General features: G+C 48.5%; 1 protein-coding gene across 5 annotated transcripts in view; it reads left to right on the forward strand.

The window, feature by feature from the left end:
- The window catches only part of LOC146205473 (RNA-binding protein 12), a 64029-nt gene extending 45081 nt beyond the window's left edge, over positions 1 to 18948 (forward strand). For all 5 annotated transcript variants that reach the window (XM_084590164.1, XM_084590167.1, XM_084590168.1 and 2 more), the window contains one exon: positions 15763 to 18948. In XM_084590164.1, coding sequence (XP_084446290.1) covers positions 15763 to 18528 — 2766 coding nt within the window. In that variant the 3' untranslated portion in view covers positions 18529 to 18948. The remainder of the gene's footprint in view (positions 1 to 15762) is intronic.
- Positions 18949 to 24679: the final 5731 nt, after the last annotated feature.

A 24679-nucleotide genomic window follows, 5' to 3' on the forward strand; every position in this document is an offset into this window, starting at 1 on the left:
TAGTTAATTCGCCCTCCCTCCGGGCCAAGGTTGCTCTCGCTGTCACCACATATCAACAGTAAAAGGTCACACAATGGTTGGATCAGTGCTCCAGGGCGTGGAAGTACAACTATACAGTGGTTAATAGATTTTGAAACATGCTCAAGGTGGTTGACTAGCCTGCACGAAGAACAAAGACCAGCGTGAGGCCATTGCTGTCGCAGTGCTTCCACGCCCACAGAGGGAAATGCTCGAGATGCTTGGCTTTATAGCTGACATCAGCAGCACCATGGAGGAAGCAAACAACTAAGGAGAGGCCCTTGCCATTCCCAATGCATTAGAGAAAGTGTGGCAGAAGTGACGTCAAAATTTGGAGTTAGCCAAGTCGAGCCAGTAGCAACGGCATTGCTGTTGCTATGAAAACTCTAGCCACTAGCAACAGCGTTGCTAAGGGCCCGAGGGACGTGAGTGTCGCGGAGAAAGAAAATGTGGAGGGTAAAGGAGGAGGAGAGACATTGCAGCATCTGGTCTTCAAAAAAGTGACGTCAGGGCCTCTCCTAAGTTTTTACCTTCCTCCATGAGCGGCACACTCGGCATTGACGATGTCACTCCAGATGCCTTGACTGCAGCAAAGGTCCCTTACGCTGTCACATTGTCGAAGCAGGTGATGCTTTCAGCTCTCGGCGAAAGAAGTGCTCCATCTGGCCTGCTTTAGATTGGATCCAAAGACCAGTCCAAGACAACGCTTCCAGTTACCACAGAAAGTCTGCGTTGATGTAGGGCAGGCCTGGTAGATGTTGAGGGAAGCGCCGAGAAACTGCACAAAGAACAAAGACCAGCATGAAGCCATTGCTCTCGTGGTGCTTCCACGCCTACTCGGGATACTATGGTTGGCGTGCAGCCGCTATAGATATCGTAGCATTTTTACATGTGACTCTTCTAAGCCCTGGTTCTATAGTATACCTATATTTCATCTCACAAGATATTTGCAGCACTGTGAAAGGCAGAGGCACCCCGGTCCAATCAGGATCACGCGCACTACAGTAGGTAATTGTGCTCCTACGCGCCTCTCGCCCCCCAAATTGGTAGGGAGTACAGTAGGAGCACAATTCTCTATTATAGTGTGCAGGAGCGAGAGGCACTTAGGAGCTCAATTGCAAGGGCTCCTCTACCTTTCGCAGTGCTGCAGATATCTTGTGAGACAAAGTATATATGCTTGTTGTGGCTTCAACTGAGCGAACGCTTTCTCATAGTTTATGAAGGCTATATGTGGTTATATTCTAGGCATTTCACTGGCATTATATTAATAGTGTCTGATAGCATAGCCATTTTGTTGCAGCAGGAGATTGGCAGCATTGCACAGTGATGTAACGGGAATGCGATACATGACCGAGCGCCGGTTGGTCGATGGGGTGTTTGACATTGCGAAGTCATGTGGCATGGCCGTGCACAGCTGTGGGCTCAGCATTGATTGGCAGCTGCGTTTGGTTTATTTTCAGACGTGTTTAGACATGTCTGAAAATACACCATGTATTAGAGCTCCATGTATCAAGTTGGGATGACGCCGGAGTCAATTCCGCAATGTCCATTGTAAAGGAAAATTCTTGAGAGGGTGGTTGCGGAAGTATGCTCTTTAAAGCAAGACGATAAATTTTTAGGCACAACATAGGTTAAGAGACTCAAATTCTTGCTGCATATGAATAACATAAGTTCTCACAACCTCTGAACATATATGCAGAGCACACAAAGCATCACTAACCCAGCCTGCTTGTAGAAACAAGTTAACCCATCCCGCCCCCCACGCTTTGGAAGTGCATATTGCCGCTATGGGGCTTGGCTGGCCGGACCAAGTACTGTATCCGAAAAGTCTAATTATTGAGGTTCGAATTAACGAGCAATATTAGTCAGAAAACAGTGTGCACGTTTCCTAGTCAAGTTAAAAAAGCAGATATGCTAGTGAGGTTTGCAAATTTGCTTAGCCAAAATGGAATTGCATCTATGGATTAAATATTCCCTGCATTTCTTACCCGCCATTCATTTACAATTGTGTCAAACTTAAGTACAATAATGTAGGTGAAAACGAAATTAAGATAATGGCTGTTGCTGAGATAAAGCTTTTATTTCCGAGAACTGAAATGCAGCCTCCAGCCATTGATTCATGCAGTACCTCATGTGCAACTGCTCAACTTGAAATTGGCCCTCTGTCGCTCACTGTTAAGTTCTCTTCATGTCTAAATGACAAGTGACGCCATAAAAACTTATTTCAGCTGTGAGGATAGCGGTGTGCATCGCAAACGATTTCAATGGAAAGCCTGCTCTGAAGAGCTGCCAGCTAGCCAATCCATTATGTTGTCAGAGTGTAGCTCTCTTTGACAAAAGCATGCATTTGGTCTGTGATGAGATCCTTGAGCTTTTTGACGAAGCTGTACAGCTCACTGAATGGATAAAGGAGGCCTGCTCAGTCACAGCTGTTCGTTAGCCTCTTCTCTTTGTTATCCTCACCTCTTTTTTCTTTTTTTGATGATGTGCACCTAAACAATGTTAAAATGCTCACCGCTAGGTGCTCAGCGGCTCAAAATGGAGCTCGCGCTCATGTTATCCAGGCACTCGTCAGCTCTGTGATCTGTGGTCTATTGAGAGGTTCTCCTACTCTTTCCGTCCATTTCTACCCTTGGAAATGCCAAAGACAACTTCGGTCCATCATTCACGTAAACGTAGCCCCCGGGTCACAGTGTTTTTTGCATATTGGTGTCGTGGTATGGCTCAGTCACTGCAAACCACACTTATCTCTTGCATGCTGTGTGCAACAGAAACACTGCAGCAAAAAAAAAACAAAAAACGTAATGACGTTTTTTGTAATGTGACGCAAATGTAACGCAAATCAGCAACTTTGGCTACAGTAGCTGCGCTGCGCCGCTCTCACGTCCATTGAAGTAGACGGCAGCACCGCCACTCGGCCATTTTAGAAGCTCATATTGTCGACGGAGTAATTAGGGGCAGTGGGTCGAGGGAAGGCCCGCTCCAAGTGTGTGTCCGCGCTAGCGGAGTGCATAAAGCAAGGACACGGCCGGTTTCGATGGGGAGCACATGGCTGGTCTTAAGGGCGAGCGCGCTTCTCTCGCGTGCTCCCCATCGAGACTGGCCGTGGCAGGGAGCGTCAAAATCTCGCACTGTGGCGCTGCTGCGTCTTTTCCTTTAGAACCTCTCAATAAACTAAATGTAGCGCCAAAATGTGAAGATTGCCGTATCCCCCCCCCCCCCCCCCCCCCTCCTCCTCCTCCTGTCTGGCGCTTCGAACCTGCCGTTGGCCGAGCGCCGTCAAGCGGTTCCGCGCACTTATTTCTTGCTTGTTGTGCTGGCTGCCTCCTTTCCAGTGGTGCCAAACAATGTGCTTGTGGCGCACATCGCTGTGTGTTTTGCTACGGCTCGCGCCTCTTTCGCCCGTTTTTTTTTTTAATTGCTTCGCTCGAAATACCATGTTGCTGCGCTTTCGGGTGCAGCACACGTTAGCATAATGGCAAACCATTGTTTAGAATACCGTCCGCAAATCGAGACGCGGCATGGAAAAAGGTTTTGGTGCACCGAATGGGCCGGGCATACTTCTCAACACCATGGTCGTGGCTCTGTGAGTTAAGTGAGCAATTGCTCACCTCTAACCTAATATGCTGCAACACACTGTGTACGGATTGGTTAATTTTTTCGCCCTGCCAATTACCACATGCCCATGCATCATATTTTTTACAGTTTAAGTCCTTGCTTTTTAACGACACAGCTGTACTCTGGTGTTGTCTTTATCGTGAATGTGAGCTTACTGCATGTTTTGAATGTGTCACCGCATTTAACGAAGCAGTGATGGCTCTTAGGTGGCCGAATAAAGCCACATCTTTCGTGCTTTGCTTTTGTTTGGTGTGCTAGTTCGCGATTTCGCACGCCACACGTGCAAGCGGTGGTAGATCTGCAGCTGACGCTGTAAACACATACAAGGCAACTGCTGCCATGCTTCTCAAGTTTACCGGCAGCTCTAAATCACTCTAAATGCAAAGTAACCATACTCAGACTGTTGCTAAGTGGTTCTCCTCTGCTGCCTAGTTACAATTTTTTTCTAAAGCATACCGCGCAGTTTGGCTGACGGGTGACGAATGCTGGACACACAGAGGTGAATGAGAGTTGAACTGACGCCGAAATCGCATAGGTATGGTGTAAGACACTGGCTGCTGAAACTATTTTAGTTCAAAATCTTTTTTGGTATTCTGTATTGATGTTTCAGCAGTGAGTAATTTAACGTGAACATGCTGCGACAAAATGCAAGCTGAAATGCTCTGGTGAGACCCGGCGCCAGGGCTTTTACCAACGCCTGCTCCAGAGACCGTCTGCTAGCCGCGCACCGTGTAGGCGGAGCCACGGTCGAAACACGAGAGAAGGAGCGTTGGCTCCGGAGGAGGAGAGAGGAGATGGCGCTACTTTTCGTTCATTGAGGGGTTTTATTTCACTTGGAGCTGGCAGCACCTTGACTACTTCAACTGCCGCTACGGGTTGACCGTACTCTTCCTTGGAGTAAATGCGCTGTCGAGGACGTTCTGTAATTAGGATAAGACAGCTGTTCAGTAAAGAGTGCATTATCTGAGCAAATGATGACCTATAAGGTCCTTATCGCTTTTTTGTTGTAGCCGCGTGCTTACGGTGGCAGCACAGAGCATGCCAAGCTCACACAGTTTCACGCTGCCACCACACTTGTAGTCTACCCAATGCCACACACAAAAACAGCTCTCAGACGTCGCCAGGAAAAGTGAGCAAGTCAGAATTGCGCGGAACGCGTAGGCTCAAAGGGTCTTGTATAACACATAGAGCCAGTCATTGATACGCGGGCACTGCAGAGCAGTCTGGACAGAGCTAGGGAGTGGAAGAGTTGCGACTCAGGAGGATAAAGAAAGAATGCAATCGCTAAGAGTGCCATACTGATTGTATGCGAAGCTTTGCACGTAGCATGTTGACGCACCTACGACCTCTTCCTATGTGTTTTTTGCGATAAGATCGCCCTTGTGCATATCTTCGTTGATTTCTCGTGTCATTTTGATTTCAATTCTATTGTGCTCTACAACCCACAAATAGCAAAATGAGCAAACCTCGACGGAGAAACTACTGCGTTGCTCTTGGCTGTAGTATCAGGTCTGTAACTGATGGATCCGAGATCGGGATGCTCTGGAGTTATCGTTATAATTGGGATTTCTGAAGCACGCGCACGAAAGAGAAGGCTCGCCACGTTGTATGCGCACTTCCCGGTTCTTGATGATATGCATGTACGTAGTCTTAATATTTATTTCTCTTCAAAATGCAGCTCACATATGGTGTCTGTCATGTCCAATGCCTTAAGTTCGGTACAATTTGCGCATTCATATGTGCACTTATTCCGTATATGTTGTATGCACATACTCCCACTGATCAGTCACTGGGAATTAATTTAAGCATTTAGTGATTATCTCATGTGAGTGCAGACTGTACAGAGCACTTGTTTGAAATCATCTGGCTCCAGCAGCCCAGTGGATATTTGTATCTTTTTTAAGAGCCAGAGCAGTTCCTCATCACTACACCCATATGCAACTGCCTATCATTTTATTACCTTGCTCGAAGCATTAATTATATTGTCGTGTCAATCGCCCCTTCAAAAGCAATAAATGGCTCCTCAATGTGAGTGACAAAGGCCAAACTATGCCCCAAAGCATGAGCTTCAGTTGCTCAATGCAGTGTAAATTAGATGAAACTTAATTCCCTCGTTATGCAGAACCAACAAGTGCCTAGCACTGTACATGTTTATAGTGGTTGAAAAGTGGTTAAAATTATTAGTTATATGGCAGTATACGTGGCCCAAAAGTGCATTTTGAAACTTAACTTTGCCCGTTTCAATGATATTCTCGTGAATGGATGCAAATGAGGCAGCAGTGCACCGGGCATTCCCGTCAGAGTATATATATAAAAAAAAAAAAGGCTGCTGGGGGGCGGGGGTTATTTTTCAAAAGATCTGTATACTGCATCATGAATGCTTTAGAAAATTTAGAGTTTCAGCGTTGGAGAACTCTATGCCAATATCATCTGTGGCATGATAATACACAAAAGAGATCGGCATGAAGTCTCCTTCAACGTGCTGACGTCCCTGCCCTTCTTGTCAAAGGACGAAACAGTGACAATAGCAGAAGATTAAATGAACGAAAACTTGTTGTGCTGCATAGGACGGTTTAAAGCCTGCAGAAGTCTGTCTAAGGAAGTATTTGCACGTTCCTACGTGATGTACAGCGAATATATTCAAATGCCAGCTACACTGCAAGTGAAACTTTTTGGGCTTTTGCAAGAGGACAGAAATTGTTTGACTTTCTTCCATAAATATTTACCAGAAGGCTGTATACGTCAGGGAGCCGAAATAACTTAAGAACATACCTGCCTGATCGAACTGTACTCGTTGAGCTGCTACGAGCGAGCTGGCGGTTGCCAGGATAGATGGATGGTGGATGTTGGGGGGCAATCCCTTTGAAATGGGGTGGTGATAGTCATCATCGTACTCAACCTTTCATTTTTATGGTTTTTAACTTAAGATAATCCGCTTACTTTAACGACCTTTAGTCCCATGTTATCTTTTAATACCCATGATTAATTTCGATTTAGCTTCTATGCGTCCCCTCTCTGGTATTTATCCACCAATCTTCCAAACGTCACTTACCTCTACCGCCGATTTGTTCATGCTTCCTTTGTTACCTCTAAACCCCAGTGCCTCAGATAGAGTGACTATGTTCGCATCAAGCCCTGGATGGATACTGCCACACTCAAGTATAAAATATTCATTTGTTTTTGGGCATCTATTGCACATAGCACGAGTTTCATCTTCTTGATTAAACTTTTTTCTGTAGCTTCGGGTTCTAAGACATCCCGATCTAGCTTCAAAAAGAAGACCCCTGCCTCATGAGTTGTGATAGGTTTTCCTTTTTGATCCGATTTTTCTATTTTCTTTATATGTCTAGGGTCAGCTACTTTTCCTTTGAATTATTCCAGTTTTTAGCCTCTGCGTTCTTCACCTGTCGTTTAATTTTCTTTAGTTCTACATACTGGTTTTCTTGTCCTTTTCCGCCACTGTGAGTCAATGCCGTTATGGTATAAATATTTGAGTACTTCTGCCCACCTGTTGTCATCCATTTTCCTTAGGCGTTCTTCATACAGTATTTTGCTCTGAGCCTCTCGTGCCTCGAAAGAGGCCCAGCACATGTCTCCCTGGATTGCTTCGTTTGTAGTTTTGCCATGGGCTCCAAGTGCTAACTTTCCCACAGATCTTTTGATTTATTTCTAACCCCGACTGGACTTCTGCCTGCACAAAACCACGTTTTCGAAGGAAAGCCCTGGTACCATTATTCCTTTCCAAATAAGTTTAAGAGGGCTCATCAGCTAAAAGGCAACACAGATTTGAACTTTTTTTGTTGATAGATGGAAGTGCTTAAGCACCTGAAAAAAGAGGAAAGTTCTATTTTCCTTCCAGGTGTGTAAATTTCACCGTGACACGAAAGTATTAGCCGAGAACTTTCAGTGGATATAAGGCCGAACCTGGAGTGATGGCCAGAGAATGGACCTTTCTTTTCTCTGGTAGCTCACCATTGTAGCGTTTTCCAGTTTGGACCGCCTGTGCTTCCTTTCATTGTTTAACTGAATTCTTTACGGTGGTAGGGTGAGGTTACTTTGTAGACAGTACTCAGCAGGGATGGTTTTTGCTGGGGAGAGAGATAGGTGAGAGTGATATTTCTGCAGAGTTGAAAATGCGTGAAGTGAACGGTCCCTTATATTAGCCGTGCTTTGCTGGAAAACGGTCCATAGGGAACCCAACCTCAAGTTTGGCTGCACGACTGCAGAGCGCGCTCCTCCGCAAGCGGCAAAAATTTGAAGCATTGGTTGGGCGCAGCGCTGATGCGGCGCTTGATCGAACATGTTCTGGCGGCTTCGTGTGCTGCTCGCGTCGCTCGTGTTACCTCTCTTTGTGAGTGCTCGCGCCGGCCCGCCGCCGTGGCTTTGCAGGCATGCAAATAGGTGTCATAGCTGAGTTTAAAACATGGCTGGTGTGGTTCTGCAACGCTCGAAATGTGGGGAAGTGTATTGTTGTGTTGCTGGTTGTCTCAACAGCTCGCCTGTAGACTTCGTCCAGGGTGGAGACAACCTCGCCGACGCCGCCATATTGAAGCACACGGGATCCGCTGCGCTAGCATGCGTAATGGCGCCATGCTTGATTTCGGCGCTTCAGAAGGCTTTGAGTTGAATTGTCTTTTTCATCAGTATTGCACTGTGTGGAATTTCACTCTCAATAGCCGTTTTACACATCTGATTGTCCAATACGTAATTGTACAACTTAATTTTACGACCTCAAGTGGCCCAGCTTGTGCGGCTGTGGGATTGGAAAACCTGGTAATATTTGATACATCCTTTCGCCGGCATGTGCTGCTGCCCTGTGCGGGTTGAAGCAATCATCTTATTGTTTTCCACATGGCCTTTTTTTTTTATTCGTAGTTTTGTTGACAGCCGCACGTCAGCCGCTCGCGCCCTGTGGTTGGATTTGCCTTCTTTGCGCGGGCTGTGTCTCTTTTATGAGCTTGCAGAAACTGATGTCGGTCTCTTTCTAATCATTCGAAGTGAAAATGCGAGTTGTTTGGCCGTATATTGCTTACAAGGAGCAATTACATCTGTTTACAGGCAGACTCTGGTATATACTAATGATGCGTGAACTTCAGTATACGAATGTTGCGACAGCGGTTTTTCTTTTCTTCTCGGCTCCCTCGAAAACCGACTTCTCTAGTTGTTGATAGCATACATGATTAAGTAAGCTTTTCACTCGTTTCGTTTTCCTCATGGGCGCCCATTCGCCGGAAGTCCGTGAACTTTCTCGCATGTAGAGTTCGCTTGTACCATGGACATATGCCCCGGTTGCTCGACTGCGATTCCTCTGCTTTATTTTATTCAAGGCGATCCCTACTGATTATTAAACTATGCATGTGAACCTACACAAATGGTTAATGTGAGGTCATCATAAACTATAGATGCTGTTTTCTGAAAATTTTAAATCCGAAATTAAGAGTAATCGACTTTAAAAAATCTTTCATTGCAAAAATAAAGCGACCATAAAGGGTTTGATTGGAAAAGCTGCATTATTTTGGCGATGCCTGAACTACATTTTTTGATTGGGTACTGAACAGTCAGGCTGCTGTAAAAATAAATGCTAGACGCCTAAAGGTTGATGTTTATTGCTGATGCAGACAAGTATGTAACGTAACTTATCAACCTCACCCCTAGCAGACAGTAAAGACAACAAAATCGAGTCTGATGCGAATTTGAAAAAACGTAGCTTGTTGATCCAGTTGCTGCCTGGTACGTGAAAAAAAAAAAAAAACAGCCGAAACGACATGTTCATAATGCAAACAAGTACACTGGTCGATGCTGGAAACATCACTGAATTTTTTTTTTCATGAAATTTTATTTTTTGTTTCCAGCGCCGCCCCTGTACTCTTCGTCGCTTCCGCTGTTTTTTTTTTTTTTCACGTAGAATGCAAATACTTTTTCTAATGTTGAGTGCAGACGAACATGGAAAAAATGCAAACTGTAATATAAATTACCGAGCCAGAAGGACATATATATTGTGTATGAATAGTCGGTTGTAACTCTTGTAGAAAAGATATGAAAGCAAAGCGTGAAAAGAGATGCAAATCACGAATTACGTAACAAACTTGGGGCAAACATTTTGATGTGTGCAGTGTGAAAGCATTCGCAACAATATTGAAAATGAAAAAAAAGGAAAGACATCAACCACGAACTAGCGAGCAAGAAAGACTGGTTTTTTATATGTAGAGTGTGGTATAACAGTTAAAACAAAGCACTCTACACCAATTTGACATCGGCACAGTATAGCTGCCATAATTGTCGTCACAATCCTCAAATTCGCTTAGCCGGCCTCTGCATCAACAATTGAGGAGCTGCTGTGTTCCTCTCCAGGAGGTGTACATTTGGCAGGCCATCTCGCAGAGAGTTTACTCGGCTTCTGTTGAGCTGAATAAATAGTTGCTATTGTTTCGAATCACTGGAATTTGAGGAAATTATATTCTCCAGTTATATTATCCAGTTATATAAGAGCATGGTCAAAGCTCTGAAATTTAACAGATGGCATCCATCCTATCAATTTCTCTCCTAACTCGTCCTCATCAAAGTGCTACTAAAAAAAGATAAAACACCAAACGTGATTACTAAGGTTAATTTAAAGTGATACAAAGAAATACTTTGAAGAATATTATCAAAAGTGATGAAAAGATCGTTTTCATAAAACTTTTGCTGAACATTACCGAACCTCTCATATTTATAAACAATGCGCAGTCTACGACAGGTACCAATCCAGAAAACCCAGAAAAAATTTGAGTAATATAATGCGTGTTGGCGGCATGTTTACATATGTCACATCATGCTTAGGCATTTTGCTGTGCAACATAATAGGAAGCATGGCAATAAATGAACATCGCATTTATCGTATTGCAAATATATACCCGCAAACAAAATTTCACTACATCTCTTGCGGTTACAACGGTGCAATATGTACTTATCTAAAGAAATAAGCTAGGAGCCTTGATTTGAGATCCGCGAGACATCGCTACCAAACAGCATCTTCACTCGACTCTAGCTATGACACTACGCGAATAGAAAAACAATCTTCAAAACGAAATATAGGTCAAAACTGTCTTGAAACTTACATTGCCGGTATATAATTTAGTTATTTTCCGTCGGTCCCACTTCTATCTTCCCTTTCAGCCCCAGGGGAAATGAAAACAACCTAGTCCTTTACGGGTTCACCCAGTGCATATCGGCACACACAAATTCTTGTAATGCTCATTCTGTTGACCTGGCAAGCTCGTAAGACACGCGGTCTAACAATCTCAAATAAGTAAAACCACCAGCGAGTTATCCGCAGCCTCGAACAACGCAAGCTTAGCTGCTTGCACCAAGCAACTGCGACCGCACCGATCGCCCGTCGTGATTCAACATGGCGCCGCAGCGCAAAAGAGGCAGCATGGGGCCGGTCAAAGGATGGCACCACCCTGAACAGCGGCGCTGACATCGAGGCACCCTCGCGCCCGCAGCGCCACCCTGCGATGCTTGGGTGCCCTATTGTGTTGGGGACCCTAGTATTCAGCCCCCAGATAAAACGAAAGATGGAACTCTTAGTGAAAGCACACAATCTTCCCGACTACAGCACAACTTTTGCCTTTCCTTTTGTCACTGCCACCGTCATGGATTTGAACAGATTTCTTATTACTGGTTCGTTTTGTTACAATAATAAAACTTGCAATCTAAAGGAAAGGAAAGATGGCTGGTGGGCACGCCACCAATGTATGATCTTTTTGTACATGTAAACGGGGCAGCAACCCTCAAAGGAAACGTCCCAACGAATTCCGACTGGTTTGAAAGCTTAAATCCCATACCTCATAGTTTCTGAGGAAAGCTCAATATTCACTCTGCTTTGCCATGTTTTTTTATCGCTGTGTATTTTAGCGCACCTTCCGAGCTCGACGTTTGGCCAGCGTGGGGCAGGAGGTCCTGCTAGCTGTAACGCATTTCAAGGTGACTCTAATTGGAGAATAAAGGCAGTGGCAGAATGCTTGACATGTGAAACCGGTTCAGAAGGGAACTGAATGATTTTGCCTGCCAGGCTACGTGCCTTACATGGAGAGGTCCATTCTGGAGTGCTTTCTGCACAGATGGCACACCCACACCTTGCCCGCGTACAGTGGGCAACGGCTGCACTGACTTCAATGCGAACATTTCTTCAGAGATCTGCCTGATCAGGAGCAAAATTAGAGACAAACGAGTGAGTCAAAGATTCACTGGATAACCGACGTTTCGATGCCGTTTCTACACCTTTAGGGTTGACTAGATTTTGGCCGAGAAGCGTGCTTTTTAGCCGTTGCTCGCAGTTAGTCACCATCTTCAGTTTCCCAGCTAACTTTCGCCGCATATTAAAAAACAACGCAGTCCTAGCTCCGGGAGTATGCATCATGACGGCAGGCTTTTCCCTCGCTCTTTGTGCATTTTGCTTCCTGTGCTCAATAAAACTGAAGGGCGGCATGCACCCAGTGCGTGAATGCTTTGCATGTGCGCAGCATGCATTTGATGCTGTACGTATCTGCTCATGCGCCGCACTGTTGCCTGCTCGCATCTTCTCTCCTGCATGAATCCGGCTCTGGTATGCACATTTTCAGCCTTCCGACTAATCATGCGGCGCCTATACGTCAATAACACTGTCCCTTAAAAGCATCAAATGAAATGTGTTGGAGTTCTTGTTTATTGACACATTGCCTCCGCCGTGTAGGTTGCTCTGCCTTCTCAAACAAAAATTCTTACAACTTACGAAAAGCACAGATAGAAATTGTCAGGCTGAAAGTCCTTTATATGTCTCATGAGACGGAAAAGCTGCCGCCGTAAGTGTCCCCAGAATGTGTCGATGGCAAAAGTAATGGTCCCATAAGGTCTCATTACTCATCATCTTATATATATATATATATATATATATATATATATACATCAGTCATGTATCGTCGTTAGAAGTTTAATTGCTGAGTGGTATATTGTAATATTCAGTCATTTGACGTTATACCAAGTCGTGTGATCATGGCTAGTCTTGTGAAGTCTCATGTCGTAAGGAAAAGAAATAAAGGTAGAAAATCGCTGAAGTAACGTCTTGTGAGTTATATGTAACTTCGCACTAATTGTGTGACACCGTAACGAAGTAGTAAGAACTGCCACATGTTTCAGGATGGCTTGCAAAGTCATGCAAAAAAATGTCGTGCAAAAAAAAAAAAACTGCCACAAACTCCACATTTTGTATGGGAATTCAAATGGCCATGGCTGTGCTTAGGAACAGTTTTTCCTCTAGCGAGGACTAAACTCGTTATGCATATGCTTTTCACCTTTTGAGAAATACCTCGTGCGTTTCCGCATCTTTGTCCAGGGTCTCTATTCCGAGTTTGTGTCGTTATCGAGAGTGTTGCTATTTTCCCCACCTTCGTTTCCAGTGTTTCCGTGTATCAGCGGACTTGAGGTTGGGGAGATAGCGACACTGTCGGTAACCATGCAAACTCGTAATATGGGCCCTGGGGTCCTCATGTGCATAATGCTCTCGGTTGAACTGCTCGCTAGGGAGTTTTAAGATAGGGGGACCGGTGATAGGGCAATAGCAGGGTGATAATGCACACGTGTGGAGGGCTGCGGTAATAGGCAAAGGGTGCAGTAATTACTCTGAGCATGCACATTCGCGCCCCGCTATTACATTATTCGCCTAACCGATAGGGTGCCCTTATTTACGCCTAAATTTGGCGCATAGACGACATACATTCATTTTTAATTTTCAATGGATTGTGCTTACCTTGTTCGCTGAGAATTGGAAATTTGCGTTGCCTACAGTGTCGGCGCCTCGAAACAAGGATCTTTTGCATTGGATTGGATTTATTTGTCACACCCTTTGTAACGGCGGGCATCCAAGGAGGCCATGTAGAAGTCTTGGGCATCACAGTAGCGATGCCGGATTTTGGTGGCGCCGTCTGTTGCACATCCGTGAACATATCTTTAACGATTGTTTTACCTTGAAGCTGCAATGATTTCCAACATTCTGAAACGGCTGGTTTGAAGATTTCTTGGCTTCTTTAACAGTGTTGAGCGCAGGAAATGTTAGTGTTTTACTCCCCCGGTTAAACAAGTTTGCTTCGTGACTACTGAAATAAATGTAATTTTGTATTACCTAGATGGCGCCACCGATATGAACCATGTGAAAGCTGCGTGTTTTGGGTCGCCGATATTGCAGACGAAGGATTTCTAACCAATTCTGATTGAATCGGGTATATCGCCTGGCGTAGTATTGAAAGTTTTAGATGGCTGTGTGTGATTTGTGTGCCATATTTCGGCGCGAATAAGGGAGAGGTTTACCCGAGAGAAACTCATTGCAACTGTCGGTATTTTTTTGTTCAGTTATGGATGCTCTTATAGCTTCATATTTCTCACAGCTATTTCCTCTCTATCCTGCCAGAATTACAAATATTCTCTCGACATTGCTGCCTTTGATGACATATTTAGGGTGCCTTGGCGCTATTGACTTCTTTTGACATTTTGGCTCTTGGGCTGCAGGTTGGGTCCTTTCTTGGCTACTTTTTAAAATTTTGTGGCTCCTTTTTGAGAGTTTCGGTCTTGGCAGCTATTCTTGCAGTCATAACTCGACAAAAGTGCGTTCACTCGCTCGCTTACAAAAAAAGTTTGGTCAACCTGCGAGCTCCCACAAACTCGCACACGTTCAGCTCGCCGAACTCGCAACCCCAATCTTGTAACTCACGCTGACTCTTTGCCGCTCTCTGTGGCTGGTAAATATGAGAAATAGCTTTCAAGGCTATGTTTCTTTTTCCTTCAAGCAGTTTGGTTGACATATTTCACATGGGTGAAGCACCACATGTAATTCTTGCCTTGTTTTTGAACCTTATCATGATGTTCATAGTAAGTTGTCAGCACGCATGAACTGGACGTTATGAAAGGCATGACTGGGCCTCTGCCCACCTTATGTTGTACAACAGTGGCAGCATTCATCGTGTGTGCGAACTGTACAAATTATGCCAGGGATTACACGCAGAAAAGGATGTTTCGAATGTCATTTTTTGGTCGCCCAGAGTCATCGCCAAGTCGCTCTGCCATCAAATGCCCTTGGTCGCGGCTAGATGTCCTCACGTCCGCTGTCAACAAGCAAAAGAAAGTGCTCACCGTCATCACAAGAACACAGGCCATGATCTGAGCCGGACTCACTTGCACGTCAGATCATTACTTGAATGCGAGTCCGGACTTGCGACTCGTGAACATATTGCAACTAACCGAAACAGGCACCAGGTTCCACTGTATTCGTTCTGTGCCATTATACCATTCATCCTGTTTCTGTTTTGAACAAAAAAAGTATACGCCATTCCGAACACTCTGGCAATTGCATTGCAAAACACGAATACAAAATTGATGATTGTGCAATTTATAGAAAAGTAGCAGTGTAATAGCTTTCAACTAAACTCTGAAAGATGTTTCAGCTTTGCAAAGTTTATTATCCTGTTATCGGGCAAAAGGAGGTAAACAAACGCTAAGCATGGAACATGCTGCACCGCGGATACTGATTTACATGCTCGGGCCAGCCCCAGGTGCGCCTTGTTGCGGCATGCACGTGGTATATGAAGCGCTTTTGCTCTGGTCGCGTTGCATGACAAAGCGCGCATTACACAATGTAACGCGGCCGACTATGCCTGTAAATTCAAACCTAACTACTTTTATTATTCACCTTGAGAAATATGGCGTGCCGAGGGAGTTCTCTTAACTGTACTCCTGACAGCTGTTTGGAGGAGGTGGCATTTTGTAGTGAAGTTTGGTCAAAACTTACGTATGATGAACCATACATCAAGGCCTCAGATGTTAAGGTGTCAAACTGCATTAATCAGGTGACAAGATGCATATCTATACAATCACAGTATTATACCAAAAAAAGACAAATTTGGCATTGCCATAAAGCGGTGAACATGCGTTTTTTTACTTGTTTTCTAATTCAACCCGTGCGATAGTGCCGCTGAAGCCACCGTCCAGGTTTGTATTGTCAGTCGGTGCCAGAGTGGTCCCGAAAAAGTTATGCAGTTTTATAGCCAGTAGTGGTCGGACCAAGGAGGCAATGCCGCAATCTCTTGCTCAAGGCGGCCACCATCTGTGTCCTTGCAGGGAACCATGTCCATCATCATCCGACTGCAGAACTTGCCCTGGGCGGCAAACTCCCTGGATATCCGCCGCTACTTCCAGGGCCTCACCATACCCGAGGGCGGTGTGCACATTGTGGGCGGTGAGAAGGGCGACGCGTTCATCGCCTTCGGCAGCGATGAAGATGCACGCCAAGCCATGGAGCGTGACGGCGGCAAAATCAAGGAGGTGCGCATCAAGCTTCTGCTCAGCTCGCGCGCCGAGATGCAGCGCGTTATCGACCATGCGCGTGCCCAGCACACGACGCCCGCGCCCGCTAAGAAAGAGGAGCGCCGCCGTCCCAGCCCTGACGACCGATCGCGAAGACCGCTGAGAGACCGCTCGCCACCTAGACGCCGGACGTCGCGGCGGGACCGCAGCCATAGCCGCTCTCCTCCGTACCGTAGGGACAAGGACCGATCGCGGTCCTCGCGCTCGGACGAACGACACAGAAGCTTTGACGATCCCGGTCGGATGGCTGAACCATCAAAAGTATCCAACGGCCAGGTCTCCGAGCGTAAAGGCTGGGACGAAAAGCCGGCGGCCTTCGCGGATCCCAGCAAAGCGGCGCCCACCTTTCCAATCGGCAACATGCCGGCCCGGCAACAGAATGATGTTGGTGCGGGACCTGTCAACATGGCCTGCCAGCAGCCTACACCGCTTCCCAACCTGGCAGCATTCAACCTACCTGCTGTGGGTCTGATGGGAAACCTTTCAGGTCTGACGGCCAACATGATGGGCGGCTTAATGGCGGGTGGCGAGGCTATGGGAGGAGGCATGCCGGGAAGCGTGGGCGATGGCGTGCCCACCAACGTGCCTGCGAATCTTCCTAGTGGCCTGGCCGGCCACATCGGCGGCGGCATGGCCGTCAACATGCCTGGAAACGTCTCTGGCGGAGTGCCCACTGCGATGCCGGGCAGCATGCCCGCTCACTTGGGTGGAATGCCAGCGAGTGCAATGGGCGCCAATGTAAGCGGTGGCATGCCTGGAGGGATGCCGCCTGTGCAGATGGGTGCCAATATGCCCGGAGCCTTCGGAATGGGCGACGCGATGCCCAACAACATGGAAAACGTGGGCAGCATGGCTCCAGGCTTTGTCGATCGTCGATTGGATGGCAAGCCGGACCGAAAAACTGATGGGCCTGCACCACCAGGTGGAGCGCGGGACATGCCTCGTCATGCGGAGGAGACTTGCTGTGTCGAGATTCGTGGTCTGACAGGGGCTCCGACTCCAAGAGACGTGAAAGACCTCTTTCGAGGGCTGCGGATTTTCGGCGGCTGCATACGCGTCGCCACATCGGAGGCGGGCATCAAGAGCGTTGTGGTGAGGTTCGCCAACAAGTGGGACGCCCGCGAAGCGCTTCAGGGCGACTACAAGGTGTTATGCGGAGACCCTATCCAGCTTTGTCCGTTTCCGGAAGACCTTTTCGAACAAACTGAGCTTCTGGTCGCTTCCGCACCAGGCCCGCAGGGCCGGCCGCCCCGCGAAGCAGACCTGGTCGTTTCTATGAAGGGCCTTCCTTACAACACCAGCGAGCAAGACGTATTGCAGTTTTTCTCCGGTCTCAACGTTCTGGACATTGTTGTGGAACACGACCGCAGTGGCCGCGCCACAGGCACAGCCTTTGTGGAATTCGGTGACAAGAGAGACTTCGAAACTGCCATGAGCATGCAGCGACGCAAAATTGGCCACCGCTACATCGAGCTTGGTGTGGGCAGCCGTGACGTCATGTACGCTGCGCGAAATGGCGAGAGTACTGGTGCGGAAGGGGTGCCGGGGAACCTGCGCGAAGAACCGCCCGTTGGGCACGGAGGGGGTCCGGAGCGTGGGCCAGAGCTTGCCGCTGGACCCGGTCACGGGCCATGTCCTATTCACGGCCCGCAGGGCTTGGGTCATGGGCCGGGTCACTCGCTCGTGCCGCCAGGCCACACTTGCGTTTCCATGCTGGGGCTGCCAAGCACTGTCACCGACAGAGACATCGCAGACTTCTTCAGCACGCAGGGCGTGATACCGCGCGCCATTCACATAATGCTTGGTGCCAATGGCGTTCCCACTGGCCACGCTTTTGCCGAGTTTGGGAGCCACGCCGATTGTGAGAGGGCCTTTCTGCAAGACGGCGCCAACCTTGGCCCTCACGTGATAGCGCTCAAGACGATTCCTTACAGCGAAGTAGCGCAAGCGCTGGGAGGCCACCCGCGTCCAGACGGCCGGCCCGATGGTCGTCCTGACAACCGCTTCGATCACCGCTTCGAGGGTCGCTTCGACGGCCGCCCTCACGAACGCGGTGACGGTGGGCGGCCGGGCTTGATACGTCCCGAGGGCCGATTCGAGCCACCGGGGGGCCCCCCGCGGGACCGCGACGGGCCCCCGGCTAAGCGACCGCTGCTCGAGCGCTCCTCGAGGCCACCGCTGTTCCCGGAGCCCCGGCGGGGCCCTCTGTTTCCGGAGCGCGGCGGACCTCTCCTGCGGGCGCCGCGCCACGAGGAGCCGCGCATGGATGGCTTCGGCAAGCCCGGCTGCGTAGTCACCGCTACCAACATCCCGTACCGCGCCGGTGTCGAGGACATTATCCACTTCTTTCAGGGCTACGAACTGACCAAAGAGAATGTCATGCGCCGCTTCAACGACCGGGGCCAGCCGACGGGTGACGCGCGGATCGCCTTCCCCACTCCGCGAGATGCTCAAGAAGCCCTCGCCAAGTTCAACAACCGACCAATGCATGGCCGAGCGATATCGCTGGGCATATTGTGAACTCTCACACTAGGCAACCGTTGTCAGCTCGCAAGTTTTGCACTACGTCCATCCTCGTGGCACCATTGTGTGCTTTTGGAGAACCCCGACATCTCGGCGATCATTGTGAAGCTTGCATTTTCAGTTTATTCTAGCCAGAGGTCGGTAAGAAAGTTCGCATATTTCATCGGTAGTTGCATCATCATCTTCATACATTAAAGACCATTTTGTTGTGTATTCTGTGTCTGAGAGGACGATTGAGTGTGCGAGAACGCACGACCCCCTTGTGGGTAGGCGCGTAATGCCCTACTGTTTCGCTCCTCGAGTCCCTTCACCACGCAGAGAAGCAAGTTAGCGTATTTAAGCGCCAGCGCCGCTGGCGCACTGCCTGGCCATGTTCCTGCGACTCGCGGTTTTAAAGTTACGGACTCCCCCCCCCCCCCCCCCCCCCCTTTTTTTTTGCAGCAGTGGCCGTGGTTCCTGCAATGCGCTTTATTTTCGTACAACTCCAATATGTCTGCCGCCACGTGGCAGTGGCTAATTTATGTAGCCTATAAATACACTTGTGCGTTAAAAATTGCCCTGATAACGGTCGCTGGCTGGCACGTTAGTTCCTAGCGTTCAGTACTGAATAACGTTTCAAAAAGCGACCAGCGCTGCGCTCCCAGTTTAGAGAAAAGCTCTGCATGGCGCCAGGTTTCCACTGTTCTGCACTTCCCAACTGGCACCTGTCTGCATATGATTACTTGTGAGCGTGCTACCCTTGAGACATCGACGGCTTTCTTCCGCCTGTCGGTATCTAATAGCCCTCATTTAGAATGGTGGCACACTTTTCATCATCGAATAAAAGATGTACACGAACCAGGCGTCTATTTCGTATTTATTGCGGTCAATGATCGCGGTATGTTTCTTGCAGCGAGCTGGGTATGCGCCGAAGCACGCAGTATAGTCTCGTGAAAAGTCCTTCAACGGTAAGTGTTGCTTGCTCATCTGGGAAAAGACCCGAGTTGCCTCGGTACTCTGGACGTAATTAGGTGACTGTTAATATGATAGCTTCGACTTTTCGCTTTATCACCACCCGGTGACGCCGGGGATTGACAGGCTCGTAGTTGCCGCATAGGCACGAAACTACGAGGACTGCTGTTTGCGATGCTGTTCCTGAGCCAGGAGTAGAAAACTTATTCCGGGTGTTGCAGCGGACAAAAACTCCTGAAAGTAGAAGTGTGTATAAACAATTTTCTGGGTCAGGCTCGCAGCCGTGGCGGAAGTGATTTTGGGCAAAAACAGATTTAATGGACCTACTCGGTACTGAACTTGAGAAAAAATTGGCAGTGGCTGACCTCCTAAGCCATGACATAGAAAGCGAAAGCAGCAGCAGTAATAGTAGTAGTAGTAGTAGGTGAGGGCAAATCGTTTCGTTTCTCTGTTGTCGCACTTTGTGTGGTCGCTTTCAAAGTCTTCTCGCCCTTCGCGAGTTTCCATCGCTCATTCAGCTGTCAGCTTCATTTTTACGACGTACTGCTGCTTCGGTCGTCGAGACTTGTAGGCGGGCGGTCGCACTAAGCGTTGTCTCATCCACAGACTCCGCAATTCTGAGCGTATATATGTGTACCTTTGAAAGCGAGCGCCTGCTCCATGGTTTATATCCCTCGCTGCGGCGCAGCAGCTGGAGAAGCAGATGTGCGACGTGAAGAACGGTGCGCCGCGCGCTCCGTACACGAGTGCAGGACACGTGCAAAGCAGGAGCAGGCGGCGAGCATGCCGCGCGCCGCTAGGCAAGCGGCTGAAGGTCAACTGGGGCGCAGCAGCTAACGCTCTGAAACTTTCAGCTCAAAATTAGACTCCGTTTAGGTGTGCTTAAAAGCTGAAATGGCGAAAGCCACTTTACAGGAATATTTTCATTAAATCTCACTGTCATCGCTACCATACCGCTAGACGATCTGTTTCCCGCGGGCCCGGCGTGGAGTAGTCAGGCTTGCGCGTTCGTCTGGAGAGTAGAGGAATTGTGGTTAGATTCCAGTCAGAGACAGGTTTTTTTCAAATGGAATTATGGTGGACACTTTCCAAGTCAGCGTCGTTTTCCTTTTGCCGCAAGCTCCTCGAGCTATTTTGAGTTCCTGTTCTCCATGTAAACTTGTTTGCAGAATAAAAATGGGAAGTTTGAGTGTAATTCAAACATACAGAGATATGGATGGATGGGAAAACATTTATTTCATCGGCTTTAAAAGGTTCAGTTTGATTGCTGGCTGCGCCAGATGGCCGCCAGTTGCGTCCTGTCGGCGATCTCTTCGGCCCACTCAGTGACCCGAGCCTGGTATGCGCCGCGGGAAAGGAAGCAGCAGCACAAGAAGCAAGAAAAAAGCGCGCGAATACACGTGACGGCGCTCGGCCAATGGAAGGGCCGAACGCGGATGGAAAGTGCCGGAGAGGAGGCGGGTAGCAGTCTTCATGTTGCCGCTTCTATGTTTATTGAAGGGTTTTGCCGGTGCCTACATTGACGTTGCTTTCGAGTCCAGCGCCATCGAGACGACCTGGTATCGCTAACCATCGCTCTAGGGCTCCGACCATTTCTCCATCCTCATCGAGCCCACTGTCAATAAAGCGCGCGACACGCGTCCTACTCCACCGACTGGAGTCGCTTCTGCAGCGAAGTAGAGGCTGCAGCTGCGTCCGGCGCGTACTTTTCAATCTCGTCCGCAAGGCGCTGGCAGCTACACGCCGCGTAGAGGTTCGGGCAGGCCAACCAACGGCCGACAGCAAGCTGCCCGAACCGAGGGAAAAGTGCGAAAATGTAGACCGCGGCGGACGGGCTGATCGTCTGGCTAGACATTATACAACCTGCTTGACGCGGCAGCGAGGCGCAAACTACACCGCCGTCAGTGGGCATCGCTGTGCAAAAGGAGGATTGCAGTTGCAGCTCCATGTAAAGGTACATACACAAAAAACAACGCAAAAACGCACACCAGCGGATTGCAGCTCGTGATGGCTCTTTACCACCCTGCGGCACATCACGCCACAATCGAATCCGCAGCTGCTGGCCGCTCTCGCCATCTCAAGCGGCCTCAGCTACGATGAGCTAGCTGAATGGTTTGTGGACCGCTTTGCACCAGCGAGCCCCGGAGACAGCGCCTTGTCACCTTTGATGACCCTTGAGACGCCCCCTTCACCGACGGAGCGCAACAACGCGTTTCAGCACTGCTACCGTCGCTCGGCGTCAGGACTGGATCAGATGCGGTGCGACTTGGACGCGGGTCAACGCCTGGATCTCATGCAACAGATCACCTGGTATGGGAACGCGGGACCCTCCTGGGGGACTGGCGCATGATGGTCGCCTGCCTCATCCTCGAGCTACGACGACAACCAACCCAGCTCGCGGGATATTGCCTAGTACCGCTAACATCTGTGACCGGTAAGGTAATGGAGCACATTATAGCGCCTAAATGAGCGGATTTGTTTAATGAGCAGCAGACGGGCTTTTGCGGAATGCCGTGCGCGGGCGGATTCCACCTCCGACGTTGTCAGCGCGGGCGAGCACAGTGAGGCATGTTCCGCTGCTGCTACTTGCTGGACGTGTCGGGTGCGTTTGTCTGCCGCGCTCCCATTTTCGCGACGCTTGAGAAGGGTGGCGTCGGCGGGCGTTTGCTGCAGTTTGTTCAGGTTTTTTTTTTTTTTTTTTTCTTTCAGGCGCGCTCCATGCGCTTTCGCGTGGGGTCTCTCTCGGCGCCTTGTCTGGAGCTGGAGGAGTTCTGCTCAGTGTGGCGATGTCGGTGGTGCCGGGCAGCCTGCCCACAGGCGCCCGACATGTGTAAATCTCCATATAAGCAGGTGATATTGCTGTGTGGTGCCTGGGACCGCCGGGTGAGACTGCGCGCGTATCGGCGTTCTCTTGACGGGAGCTCCGATGGCTGTGAACCTTGTGCGGCCTACAGACTCGCTCAGCGCGGACAAGTTCGTCGCAGTGGCCTGCGTCCGAGCTCGCGCAAGCGATCACCGCCACTCGCACTGGACGGGACTCTCCTGGCGTTGCAACGAGCGCCTTTCCTTCCGACCCGCTGTGACCAAGGTCTGCCTGCAGATGAAGAGAACCGCCGCCGCCGTCACAGGCTCACTGCTCTAGGTCAGGACATCTCCCAGCAAGCCGCGCTGCGGCTGTACATCTCCACGGCAGCGGGGGCAGCTGTATGCGCTACCGCTCGTCACGCTGCGCAAACCATGCTGGAAGAAGCTGGAGGTTCAGCATCGTAAGGTGCTCCGCATTTGCCCAAAGCCATCTAGACTGGAGAAGGCTTGTGCGCTCCTCCTCTTCATACGGGCCTACGTCACACTAGTTGACCGATCTCAAACGATTGTAGGAGTTCTGTGCAGCGCAGTGGGAGGCAACGCATGCAGGTGCATCGCACCACGGAGGCAACGCAGGTGGATCATGCCGCTCCATCTCCCTCTGGTTAGGTTAGGCAGAGAACGTGCTAGCATTTGTTTCCGGCGTCTCGGTTTTCGAGCTTCAGGACGTCAAACTGTTTTCTCTTGGCTTGTGCGCCTATGTACCATGATGTGGCGCTGAATAAAACATACTTATTTTGTAACCGTCGCAGCATGCGCCTATGCTATGTGCCTGGATGCCGAGGAAATTACGACGGTAGCCAAAAACGTTTAGTGTTTGGTTTCCCCAAGAATGTAGCGCACAGAAAAGCATGGATGGGAGAAGTATAGTAAGTATTTTAGGAAATACAATTTAACCCCTTATGAAAGCTTCAGCTTATGTACCATAAAACCCAACACACAAGAACCTTTTATAAGTTTAAAACTTGTTAAATTGTGGTTCTAAGAACTGGGTGGTATTATAATTAACTTCCTCGTGCAGGCATTCGAGCTCATATTCCATAAGCAAGACTTAAACGTCAAGCTCTCGCGTCATGATAAACAAATGGGAAGAACAAGAAGAGGGCGAATACGGGTTGGTTGGTACTATTGAAGAAGGGCAGATACATGCGCTGTTTTAGAAGACAGAACCGGCATGTGGTTGCGGCCAAAAGATTCACAGATATAATAGAGGAGTGGAGGCACGAATAAGTTAGAATAGTGCCTGACGTAAAAGAAATAATTTCCAGAAAAGGGGCGAATACGGACTAATTGGTACATGATGAAGGGAATAAAACAGCGCTAGGCAAGACTGCACTCGTGAAGGACACATGTGCAGCCTCTTGCCTCGCGCTGCTCTATATCCCTTCTTCAAAATGGGAAGAATCATACAGCTTAAGCGTGGTCCCGTTCAAATTCAAATGAACGGAATGTCTTCGAAGTTCGCCAATAGCCCATCGTGCCACCTTCATTCGAGAGTTCCTAGCTAGAAAGGAGGCGCGTGGGGAAAATGACGCCACCCAGAAAGCCATCAAGAATTTCTTACACAAGGGCATTGCCAGGAAGAAAAACGCAAATATTCACTTTCTTTGTTTGAAGAATTGCAAACCAAGCTAGTCAACGTTTGCGACACCAAGTTTTGGACTGTCACTGCAAATGAAAAGCAAACTCTTCGGAAGGCAGCTACCAGGAATGAGAAAAAAACAACAAAAAAAAAAAACTAAGGAATGGAAATATTTCAATGCAAAGCACCGACAGCGATATAATGTTCATGATATCTTCGTGCTACTGTTTTGTACGGCTTCATTGAATTTTGTTTATTTCCACATTTAACGAGCCATCCGCTTTAGAAATTGAAAAAAAAAAAAAAAAAAAGAAACGCACACGTCTTTCAAAAGCAGTAAAAGGCACTAGATGCGCCTGGATATCATACATTCTACTGCTACGCTATCTAGGAAATAATGCTTTAGTGTTAATATGAACTGCAGAGACCTGAAGAGCACTAACTATAGCAGTGAAATGGTTTGTAATAAGTATTAACGCGAAACTAAAAACGATGCACTTAGCTGCATACGAAGTGTACTGCGAGTGCCACGAAAGAAAGCACAAATTATAAATTTACGCCAATGATATATAGAGAATTATGCATGCGGTTAAAAAGCTGCTCTTTAGTTGCCAAGCCCCGCCGGGGTGGTGCAGTGGTAAGACGCCCGACCACTGTCCGTAGTTCCCGGGCTCGAACCCGACCTCGGCGGCTGCGTTTCGATGGAGGCGAAACGAAGCGGCGTTCGTGTGCTGTGCGATGTCAGCGCAC

Source organism: Amblyomma maculatum, chromosome 1, assembly GCF_055883805.1.
Source record: "Amblyomma maculatum isolate TAMU_Amacu chromosome 1, ASM5588380v1, whole genome shotgun sequence".
Lineage (NCBI taxonomy): Eukaryota > Metazoa > Arthropoda > Arachnida > Ixodida > Ixodidae > Amblyomma > Amblyomma maculatum.